This window comes from Terrapene carolina, unplaced genomic scaffold, assembly GCF_002925995.2.
Source record: "Terrapene carolina triunguis isolate 2854851 unplaced genomic scaffold, T_m_triunguis-2.0 Scaffold131, whole genome shotgun sequence".
In the NCBI taxonomy this organism is placed as follows: Eukaryota; Metazoa; Chordata; order Testudines; family Emydidae; genus Terrapene; species Terrapene triunguis.
The window spans coordinates 27,923,479-27,936,181 of record NW_020664482.1 but is presented as its reverse complement, the minus strand read 5'-3'; the positions used below and the strand labels follow the sequence as shown (position 1 = coordinate 27,936,181).

General features: G+C 37.4%; 1 protein-coding gene across 4 annotated transcripts in view; it reads right to left on the bottom strand.

The window, feature by feature from the left end:
- LOC112103386 (connector enhancer of kinase suppressor of ras 2-like) overlaps positions 1–12,703 on the bottom strand; it is a 526,129-nt gene that overhangs the window by 274,071 nt on the left and 239,355 nt on the right. For all 4 annotated transcript variants that reach the window (XM_026652993.1, XM_026652992.1, XM_026652995.1 and 1 more), the window contains exon 6: positions 2,068–2,187. In XM_026652993.1, the coding sequence (XP_026508778.1) occupies positions 2,068–2,187 (120 nt within the window). The remainder of the gene's footprint in view (positions 1–2,067; positions 2,188–12,703) is intronic.

Sequence of the window (12,703 nt, the reverse complement as noted above, 5' to 3'; positions counted from 1 at the left end):
TGGAGATTTCCATTACTTGCATCTGAAGAAGTGAGGTTCTTACCCACTAAAGCTTATGCTCCCAATACTTCTGTTAGTCTTAAAGGTGCCACAGGACCCTCTGTTACTTTTTAGAGACTGTATGGGTCTCTCCTGCTCACTCCTATAGCTGGACCCATGTGGTATATAAGCAGCCTTCTTGCACAAGAGATGCAATTAGATAAGCCTGTCTGATCCTTAAATCAGCCAGTATGAGGTCTGCTAAGTGGTCTCATCTTGCTGACAATGTTTCTATATCCAGTATGATCTCCTTCCCAATCATTCATTATTGCAATATAAGGTATCTTTTATATATAGTTTTTCAATTAATTTTTTTTGGCATTATAATTGTCATGGTCACTGGACTAGCTGCACTTTTGACCCCTCTCCAGTCTCTCTGAGTGCATGCTCCTCAGGTGTTAGACCTCTAGCCTTTACCTGTCCTGTGCGTTTGGGGGGAATCCTGTGATTTTCCCATTGTTAGACTAGGTCTCAGACTATTGCCTCAGTGTCTGCTCAGCAGGACTGACTGGGCTTGGCACCTTAAAGTCTTCCCTTAGGAAACTGACCTCTAGTTAATACAGTGACCAGGAAGCTTTCTGAAAGAAAAGTATTGTTTAATCTTAGCAGTAGGAACAGAAATCATAAGAGCAAAAGGATTTGCAAACAATTAAACAGTCTATATGAATGTATATCTTCCCAAGGCTTATCAATCCCCAGGAAGTTTAGGCATCTCCATCTCCTTCAAATCCCCTCCCCACACAGAGGACCAGTGTCTGAGTCAGCCCCTGTTTCTCATGATAACAGCCCCTGACAACTGCCTCCCGCTCTTGACAGAGTTTTTAACTGTTTAACATCCTTTTGAACTGTGTGTTCTCAGCCTTGGTACAACAGCTGTGTAACTTTGGCTGGAGCCTGGAAGTAGCATCTTCACAGCTAATAGCTCAGGTATTGTTTCTTAACCTCCTAATCTGTTAACCAGGAGGGGTTTTATCTGGATTCATTGTTTTACCTTCCTGCTTGATTCCCAAGATCCCTACTATTAACTAAACCAGTCCATGCATACAGTGAATTAACTCCATACAGCAAACATTCTCATAACCCAATATATCCATATATTATTCATAAATGAATACACACCGGCCCCACATCCTGCACAATAATCACATTATAGAATCTGCAGGTTATCATTACTACTCAGCATCAGGCTTCAAAATGCAAAGATGTTGAGAGACTAATATTTTATTATTAGCGGAAATGGAAGAAATGTGGAATTCTGGATTATAACTGAGAAATATAATACAATCTGTAAAAAGAGACATGGGCCCAGATTCACTAGTATACTCTGATTGCTTTTGTGCTTCTCTGGATGCAAGATAGCTATAGACCTGGCTTAACTGACCAGATAAACTGGATTTACAGCTGATTTGTAACTGTGGAATGGTGCAATGCAGCTGCACATATGGGTGAATCTGTCCCAGTGTCTGTTCTATAAATATCATCTACAAATCTTTGGGGTTTTTTGGTTGGTTGGTTGGTTGGTTTTGGTCTTCCTTAATAAAGTAATCTTGCTGAAATTTGAAGTAAAATCCATAAAAGCCTTTAAATTAAATATAAGAAAAACAATATGATCACTTTCCTTTAAACTTGTGGTACCATCTCTCACATTATTTATTTTATGCAGCTGATTAACTTCTATATTGGAGCCCAACATTTTTTGTACATAAAAATAAAATCAATAATATTGCTGTTGTCCAACAGCTATATTACAGCTCACTACAGATTACAATGCTCTACTTTTGCTGCCAATATGTTTTCTGGTTACCTCTGGTGCTTTAAGAACTGTAGATTTATTTTATTTTAATACAGATAAAGACTGTAGCTAAACCACTTATAGAAATCAGCTAAAGCTTGCACTAGTACAAAAAGCTGGAAACTGCATAAAACAAATGCACTTTGGTTTCTTGGCAAGTTAAAAAAAAGAAAACACTCTAAAGGATAGATGCTTGAGTTTAATATTCAAAAGGAATTAGCTATATTCTTACTTACCAAGCCCTCACTGGGCATAACACTAGTAAGGTGAACTACTTCAAGATGTGCTGACTGAGACACCAGAGAGTCAGATGAGAGAGAGATGATGTGGTCACAGATTCCAGACAAAGTTTTACACTAGAAAAAGCAAACAAAGATAATCATAAGCACTTATGTTAAAGTGATAAACTGTTGGTATTAAAGCACAATTCAAGGGCAATATTGTTTACATTGTGTTTACTTTACATTGTATATATATTTGAGCAGCAGTAGCTTTTAGTTCTTACTGTTATAGAACACAGAGCTGAAGTTCTATATTTATCACAACGCCAACTACAAGAGGGGCAGGGAAAATAAAATTCCTATCAATGCCATAACTAGTGGTCATGAATCTACAGCACAGAAGCCCAAAGGAACCTTCTTGTGAAGTAATAACCGAAGTGTGTGCGCTTGAATTACCTTATTCATTCAAGCGTCCACCCGTAACAAACGTGCCTGTAAACTTGATTTTACCTGTTGCTGTACATGGCATTATTAAACACAGATTGAATTAAAGCAAAATATGTAAATAGTAATTATATTACACATTAATTTAATCACTTTTTTGGCCAACAAATGAGAAGGGGAATTTATAAAGTCAAGTGTTTATTTAAGGTGTCAATTCCCCAATACAAAAACATAGTGAGGTCATTTCACAGAATGGGGAAGTGAGATACAGGGATAAAAGTTATTTGTCCCGGGTCAAACAAAACAACAGAAGGAAACAAAACCCAGACCACCTGAAACAAGGGCAGTTTTCCCAAATAAGGGATTTGTCCCCATATTTTTTTCATGTTCTCTAAATTTTTCTTTCAGACATAGTATGCCTAAAAATATTTGTACTTAATTTGCAACCATCCATTTAGATGCATTTCAGAATGCTCTTCTGGTGGGAATTCTGTTGTATGCTCTCATTTTTCTTCAGGGACTACACTGTCATTTACTTTAATTACATTAAATGGTGGTGAAATCCCTTAAGGGAAGTTATACTTCATATATTTTCAAATGCATGATGAATTCTAATATCCCATTTGACACTACATATATAAGCAGACGAAGCAAAGTTGTTACAATGAATAACTCCTTTGTCTAAATACATAAACAGTGTTCAGAATCACTTCATCTTTAGTCATTTAGAAACCAGGGTAAAGCTCTGGAGTCCTGGATGTTGCATTTGGACTTCTGTATCAGCTGAAACATGAGCAAAATCACATGTATGCATGCAGCTCCATATTGACTATGCATTTGAGCCTCTATCAAATGGCCACTGAAGAAAACACATCTTTCCATTGACTTCAGTCGGCTTTGGATAAGGGCCTCGAAGAGGAATATATGCATTGTTCATTCCACCTATAACCTACACATTAAATTTGTTCAGATACTTTACATATGCATATGTGGCTGGCATGTAGAATAAAAATTTAATCAAAGCATATCCCTTTCTTGGGATCTGTAGTATGGACGTATTAGCCATGTGACTATGTTCCAACCTGACTTTTCGATGCTTCAGTGCCCCTATACAATTACGGTTTAGAATTGAGCCTACCCCTACCCCATAAAATTACTTTTATGCCACACATACAGACTAGGTATCAGAAGCAATTCACATTGAATCCTTTGTATTGTTTGAGACACATGTAAGGTTTCCTCTTGACCACTGTTTAATGTGGGGTGGGGGGGGGCGGGAATCTAGTAAGTAAAGGTTAGAACTAAATACATGTTAGGAAAAAGTGCTCAATGAGCAAGATTATGATGGTAGCTCACCAAGTCCCCACCAAGGTTCAGAAACCTAATTACAATCAATGGAGAATTTTAACATCAGGAAAAAATATTAAAGAGCAATAAATAAAATAATAAGAAATACCTGCCCACTCTAAAGTAGCTCAACAGACAACCAAGAGACCAGATGCCCATAATAAATGATGCAAAGGCTGCAAAGGATGGGACTTGTCATGTGAGAACACCCAGGAGACAACAATGAGAGAGCAAATAATGCTCTGTCTGGCACTATCAATAATACAAACTGTACCCGCATCTGTTGCGGAATCTTTTGGATAAAAACAAGGAGAGATTAAAGGCAAATAGAGAGGGGGGAAAGGTTTCTTAAGTTTGCTCCAAATTTTGTCATTTCTAAAGGGTCACCTTTCCAAACTACCATCAAGAAATTATAATTAATAATACTTTGTTCTTGTATCACATTCTAGCCAAAAATCTCAAAGCATTCTACAAATAAGTCATTGTGAGAGTGGGAAGTATTAACCAAATTTTAGAGATGACACTGTAGACTGAGAAATAGAATTTAAAGTGACTTGAACATGGTCATGCATCAAATCCATGTCAGGCACCACCAGCAATAGGATCTAGGATCCCTGTGCTTTAGTCACAATACGATATTAAAATAACAGACTCGTTCTCCGGATGGGCTAATGCCACCACAGAAAGCTAGATTGAACAACATCACAAAATTGGCCAAAAAATTTGATACTTCAGGTATTTCAGTAATTGCTGCAGAAAGAAACTACATGCACTTAAGCTGTCCAAGACTTTGTTTTCTTATAAACAATTTATTGAAATCCTATCACTGGGTCTTGACAAGAACAGCACTTCCTCAAAACCACTTTAAACCCTGGTCATACAATTCAGCATGTGACACATAGGGTGTTTTTATTTTTAACTAATAGCCACTTCCAGGTTGGTACCATAGGTATCTGCAATTATTGTGCACAGAGAAAGGGGTGTCTTGGTGTTGAGTATGGTATCAATAGGTGTCTTGATCTGGTATTAAGAATAATAGCCAGGTAATAGCATTTCACTGAGTAGTTACCTAAATGTGGGAAAACTTGGCTCTCAGGTATCAGGTAGCCGTGTTAGTCTGGACCTGTAAAAAGCAACAAAGAGTCCTGTGGCACCTTATAGACTAACAGACGTACTGGAGCATAAGCTTTCGTGGGTGAATACCCACTGCGCCTGACGAAGTGGCTATTCACCCACGAAAGCTTATTAGGTCTTTATTCAGGCCTAATTTGATGGTTTCCAGTTTGCAAGTTAATTCCAGTTCTGCAGTTTCTTGTTGGAATCTGTTTTTGAAGTTTTTTTTGTTGAAGAATTGCCACTTTTAAGTCTGTTATTGAGTGTCCAGGGAGATTGAAGTGCTCTCCTGCTGGTTTTTGAATGTTATAATTCTTGATGTCTGATTTGTGTCCATTTATTCTTTTGTGTAGATACTGTCTGGTTTGGCCAATGTACGTGGCAGAGGGGCATTGCTGGCACATGATGGCATATATCACATTGTTAGATGTGCAGGTAAACGAGCCCCCAGTGGTGTGGCTGATGTGGTTAGGTCCTATGATGGTGTCCCTGGAATAGATAAGCGGACAGAGTTGGCAATGGGGTTTGTTGCAAGGATAGTTTCCTGGGTTAGTGTTTTTGTTGTGTGGTGTGTAGTTGCTGGTGAGTATTTGATTCAGGTTGGGGGGCTGTCTGTAAGCGAGGACTGGCCTGTCTCCTGAGGTCTGTGAGAGTGAGGGATCATTCTTCAGGATAGGTTGTACATCCTTGATGATGCGCTACAGTTGGGGGCTGTAGGTGTAACAATGTTATTCTCTTACACAATGGACGTACTCCCTGTGGGTGAAATCTTGACCATTGACTTCATAGGGCCAGGATTTCACCCTGGATATATTAGTTGGACTCATATACAATATACAGATTTTAGTTTTTACTGTTTTTTTAGTCCTGTAACCCTATAGAGCCAACACAACCAGTATAAAGTGAAGTGGTTTCTATTCCTTTTCACGTGATATCAGTAGAATTGTTTACTAAGTTCCAGACAGTCATGCAAACCCACGGATGGTCAGAGATGAACATGTGTTACCAAAGACATAATTTGGCATGCAGAACCTTCATTATTAGTGATATGCTAAAAGGGAAGACCCAGATTGACTACCAGGCCCCAAGTTGAGTTTGCAGGGCCGTTACATAGGGGGAAATATTTTATTTGTAAATTGAGTGCATATGGAAATCATTGAGATCATTAAAAATGGGACCTGATAATGCCATTTGTACAGAGTCACTTATCAAAACAGAGTCACTCTTTAAGCTATTAATATAGATCAGTCTCCTACAGACAAGTACCTTGATGTCATTGCACTTTCCTCATTTTAAAACACATAGTATAAGCAAGCACAGCAGTAAGGGTTATATTGTCATTACCACTGTATTAAGAGAACAGATGCAGTATCTTAAGGGGTTCCTATGGATTTGTGACACTCTGACAATGAAACTCTGAGAAACCAGGCAAGATTTCAAAATCTTATTAGCAAGCTTCCACATCTGACTGCATATTGGTAATCTCAGTAGTGTGTAACAGTTCATATAGTTTTTGTGTATTACAGAATTACAGAATGGAGATAGAAAACTATTTCAGTTGACCTGGCTCCACGCAGTTTGACAGTTGTGGCAGTGTTTTGAATTTTCTCAACAGCAGCATCAGCTAGCCAGGGGAAAAGGTTAATAGATCTGCCAGAACATGTGTCAAAGTCTCTATAAAGAGATGCAAGTATTTTTTTCTTTTATTTTCTCATCGATTGAATCTGTTTCATGTATGTGTATATGCACCATGCTTAAGGTTCTCAATGTGTATTATCCTTCCATTAACATTTACTATTGCTCAGTTTACAATGATACGTCATAACATTCTTTACAATTTAGTGAGGATCAGACTTCTCTTAAGGGGGAAGGTTTTTGTTTGTTTTTACAAGGGTTGTTTGTAAAGGTGATTAAATCAACTCTATCTACCATTCATTCCTACAAATATCTGTTCTCAACCTTCTCACCACATGTTTCAGTCCTCTAGCATACTTTTCACCCAGAGCAGAGCTGGGTGGATAATCCAACATTTTAGACAAGAACTTTAAAAAAAAACCTATTTTAGCCACTTTTAATTTCCCTTTCAAAACTTTATTTTTAAATCCACAATTTTCTAATAGCTAGCTTTCTAGTAAAGACAGAATCTCTACACTTAAGAATTCTCTAATAGTTCATCATGATTCCCAGATCTTTGCATCTAACATTATTATATTCTTCTGCCTGATTTGATTGCTTTTATACTAGTTATTGTAGTGAGCGCATTAACAACAACAAAATACAAAATAGAAATTCCAAGATAACTAGTTGCTCAGTGGATGCATTTTAACATCCCAAAATCAAGACTGAAAGATTGTACACTCTTTTCATGGTAGGGAAGGTATTTTTCCTCCTCTGAGGAACCCCTTCGACCTTTGATTGCTGGTGGGGTACATACACCCCACCACAATCTTCAATGAAGATTTTTGATTTTGATTAAATTTTGTTGGAGAAAGCATACTGTATAGTGCTTGCCTTTGATGTTTTCCCTTAAGAAGCAATTTAAGTGCACAAATCACGTAAGCAATATATAAATTAAAAGCAGACGCCATAGCCACAATCATTAAGATAAAAGTGGCAGTATAACCTACATACATGAGAGAACATATTTTTTGTACATATCACTGCAAGCATCCAGCAAGTCTTTTTGTGAAGTGAAATGAACACAAAGCAGTCTTCACAATCCCAAAATATCCAGTGCAAACAGTTAGGGTAGCAAGCAGGACACAGGACAACAAGTTGTATACAACTAAAAATAAACTCATTTAAAAACATTTTGAAATGCAAGGGTAGAGAGTGAGAAAAAATTAACAAGTGGACAAAGGTTTTTTGCACAGGTAAATTCTATTTTGCACCACAGACTTTAAAATGTAAACCACATACTACAGTAACAAATAAAAAAATTTCATTCAAAGTTTTGTCTGTGCGCATGGTAAAATCCTGTCCCATTGAAGTAAATGACATTTTTTTCTGTCACTGACTTCAACCTAGCCATGATTTCACCCATGCTGTCATTGGTTTTTTATATTAAATTAATGGGAATACAAAGGGTTCTCATTCACCTTAAAACTAGTTACCATCTATTAACCTAAATACCACTAGTAGTTGCTTAGTTAAAATATCTAAACAAAGCTCTCTTTCTTTGATGCAGATAGATCTAGAATTAACATATAACTGAGCTGAAACAGTCTAATTTCTATATCTTGAGTTTATTTCTCATGAAAGGATTTTACATTGTGTTTCTGTTGAACAAAATGTAAATACTATGAATGATTTCCCAAACAGTTTTCCTTCCTACACTCTGACTAGAACAAAGAGCTAAAAAGTTGGTAAATTCTGCAGCCAATCAGACTGATTAACAGAAATAAACAGTTTATAAAGTAACAAATTTGTGGACACTGAAGATCTGCAAGGTTGTAACTGTGTGGCACATCATGGCCACCCAGACCTTCTCTCAGATAGCAAGACTAGAACTTGGATCTATCTAGATGAAGGCCAGGTCCTTATTAGAATTAGAGGAGAATCTCCCCAAAGTGTTAGTAGTATAGTTGCTATGACACATCCAGTAGAGGGCAGTGGTACAACTACACAGCTTATCACAGAATTTGTAGCTAAATCTAGAGAAGGACTGTACCTTACAAATTTTAGTAATATTTGTGTCAGTTATACTAACTAATGTATATAAAAGAAAAATACTTCATTGCAGGCTAATTTAAATCATGTCCATAAGATTAAAACCGGAGACTGAAGATATGACTTAATACAATTCACTACTGCTTTAAAACATTGTTTGAAATGTACTTCAACAGTAGAAAATGACACTGAGTTATATATTTTCATCTCCTTTTTGTCCTATCAAAATTAAACATACAAATGATCTGATGTACCTGTTATATATGATGAATTATTATTTTATGATAAAGAACTGGTAAAAATTATTTTAAATTCAAAATTTAAATTGTGGAATTAGAGCAATTATCACAGTTCAGAGACAGACCACAGAAGAAAGTATGTCTCAGAAACTATTTTTAACAAAGTTCAAAACCAAAGTCTTCCTTTAAATGATAATATTCATATTTGACAAAAATAACATTTTATAAGGTTCAGATATCAAAATTCCAGACCAAAAAATTAATTGAAATAAATCTGTTACTTAGAAATTCACATTTAGAGACATAATACCATATGACTAGGCTTCAAAGGATTTTTTATCAGCAAATGCCAATTTCATCATACACACACAAATCAACAAAAATATTTCCAGTGATAATTGAAATTTACAGATAGGCAAAAAAGTAAGACAAATTCTGCTTGAGAACTTATGAATGTCTGATTTAAGGATATTTACTTTGTATATTTTGAGGTGATGTTGACCATTTGTATTTTAATGGTTATAAAGCTTTAACTTTTTGAATCTAAATGTCTACTATCATTAAATAATTATTGCCTAATTGCCCCCATAATTTCCCATAACGAGTGGGGTACCGCAGCGATCAGTTCTGGGTCCGGTTCTGTTCAATATCTTCATCAATGATTTAGATAATGGCATAGAGAGTACACTTATAAAGTTTGCGAACGATACCAAGCTGGGAGGGGTTGCAAGTGCTTTGGAGGATAGGATTAACATTCAAAATGGTCTGGACAAACTGGAGAAATGGTCTGAAGCAAATAGGATAAAATTCTAGAAGGACAAATGCAAAGTACTCCATTTAGGAAGGAACAATCAATTGCACACATACAAAATGGGAAATGACTGCCTAGGAAGGAGTATTGCAGAAAGGGATCTGGGGGTCATTTAGCTTGTGGTCCACTATACGAGCTAAATATGTTGCAAAAAAAGCAAACATCATGCTGGGATGTATTAGCAGGAGTGTTGTGAGCAAGACACGAGAAGCTCTACTCTGCGCTGATTAGGCCTCACCTGGAGTATTGTGTCGAGTTCTGGGTGCCACATTTCAAGAAGGATGTGGACAAATTGCAGAAAGTCCAGAGAAGAGCAACAAAAATGATTAAAGGTCTAGAAAACATGACATATGAGGGAAGATCGAAAAAATTGAGTTTGTTTAGTCTGGAAAAGAGAAGACTGAGAGGGGACATGAGAACAGTTTTCAAGTATGCAAAAGGTTGTTACAAGGAGGAGGGAGAAGAATTGTTTTTCTTAACCTCTGAGGATAGGACAAGAAGCAATGGGATTAAATTGCAGCAAGGGAGGTTTAGGTTGGACGTTAGGAAAAACTTCCTAACTGTCAGAGTGGTTAAGCACTGGAATAAATTGCTCAGGGAGGTTGTGGAATCTCCATCATTGGGGATTTTTAAGAGCAGGCTAGACAGACACCTGTCAGGAATGTTCTAGATAATAGTTATTCCTGCCATGAGTGCAGGGGACTGAACTAGATGATTTCTCAATGTCCCTTCCAGTTCTATTATTCTATGATTATTCATAGAAATTATAAAAAAATATATAAATCTACTTCTATCACACAGACATATGATATCCTAATTAAGTTGTGGTTGTGAAAAATGCCAAAGGATTTCTGAACCATCTATGTTAAGTACTGTTCAAAGTGCTTCATTTAAATATTGATTTGATATTAGCATAGAATTTTAAGTAACAATTCCTTTTGTGAATCCAGAATTGCTTTAACTTAGAAAGCAAGGAATCCTTGAATGACTTCAAACAGAGCTGTGCTTCCTTACACAAGCTAAAGATCTGGCCCCTTATCTCTATTTTGGTAAACTGAGACAAAGAATAGACTCTATAATTAATTTCTTCCATTTTAACCCAAAATAGAGAGGAGAGGGAAAGTAGGATAACAAAGGTGAATGTTTGTGATCACTAGGGATTAGAATTAGCAATACTTCTACATTTTTCTACTTCACAGGGAGTTTGGTAAGAACTAGACTCACTGAAAAGCTTGAGTTTCTTATATCTTTAGAATAATTTTCTTAAGAAGTAACTGAAACAAATCTCTGCTGTAAAAGCCTGTAATCTTTTGGGTGACTCAGCTGTGACTTATTCAAATAACTAATTTTGGATACTGCAATTAGTGAACTATCTGATTTATCTATGATAAGCAAACAGGATTCCCTTTACGTTTACTGCTTGGGCAAATAAAAATGCATACAATACAAAGAAATAAAAAACGAATAACGTATATGGCCATCATCACCCAGACCATTTTGCTTGCAGGTTATATAATTCCTCCTCCCCTTGGTATAATGACAATATAAATAATAATTGCAACCTTAACATTCTTAATATAGCTTTTTGTATGTAAAGTCAAGCACTCAAAAGTAAGGAAATACCAAAAGTGGATCATGCCCAAGGAATGAATCAGATTTGTATAGTGAATGTATTGTCTGTAAGACCCTTGCCCCATTTCTTGCAGAAGTTGGAAGGTCCATCTTGTGCAATGAATGAGGTAGGTGTCCTGTGGAAAAATACTACGGACATAATAACATAAGAATGGCAATACCAGGTCAGACTAACAGTCCATCTAGCCCAGTATCCTGTCTCTGACAATGGCCAGTGCCACATGCTTCTGAGAGTTGGAAATTTAGGGACACTAGGAGCAGAGGGTTCGGTCCCTAACCATCTTGGCTATTAGCCATGAATGGACCTATGCTCCATGAATTTACCTAATTCTTTTTTGAACCCATTTATATACATCCCATGTGATCATGTAATTAAAGATGATCATAATGAACATGCACAGGGATGTTGAATTAAGGTTGCACAGACAACCTTATGTGGTCCAGCATAGGTTAAACATTTTGTCAATGGATGCCACAGTATTTGCTGACCACAGAATGTTGATATTCAGGAATCCTGGATTCAGTTCCAGGTTCACGAGGGGAGTAGGCTCTAGTGGTTATAATTCTTCTGCCTCAGTCTCCCCTTGGTTTCTGTCCCCCCTCTCCTACCAAGGACTTCTGCCTCCATCCCCTTCTGAGGTAATTGAGCCCCACAGCACTAACCTATAGGACTCCTCACTCCTGCCCCCACACTCTGGTTTGTGGCCCCCTCCCTATTCTTATCCACCACCACCTTCCTCCTAAGCTATCCCTATCTGTCCCAGCTCAGCTTCAGTTCTTTCTCCTACACCTTTATCCCTTTTCTGCCCCTTCCCCCAGATCCGGTCTCCCTCTGTTTGCCCCACCCACCAACTCCTGAAATCTCTTCCCCTGCTATTCCTTCCTATCGCTCTCCCCTTTCACCTTCACCCCTCATATTCCAGTAAGGTGGCTTCTTCTTTTCCTCCACATTGCCTTGGCACCAGAGCACATGAGAGACCATCTCCCTGCTCTCAGTTCTTGTGCCTAATGCCACAATGGCCTCAGGCAACCAGGAAAAGCAATTGTAGGGAAAGGCCTGCTCAGACCCTGGAGCCCCAAGCTGACAGGTGGTCCTTTTGGACAATATTGCTGCCAAACTCTAACGAGCCTCTACTGATCATGTGCCAACTGAGATTTTTTTCATAGGCCTATAACTTGGCTAAATTTGGGAAGATAAAAAGCCCAGGGAGGGGCTTTTTTGCAGGGAGGTCATCTGAAACTAGGATGACCTCCCTGCAAAATTTCAATTCCCTGCTGCAAAGGATGTATGTGCTACAGCTTCTTAAATAGTGGTAAGAATTTTTTTAAATGGACAAAACATAGTATTTTCCTTAATTCTGTTCTCAGAAACAGCTGAAGCATTTTATATGAAATT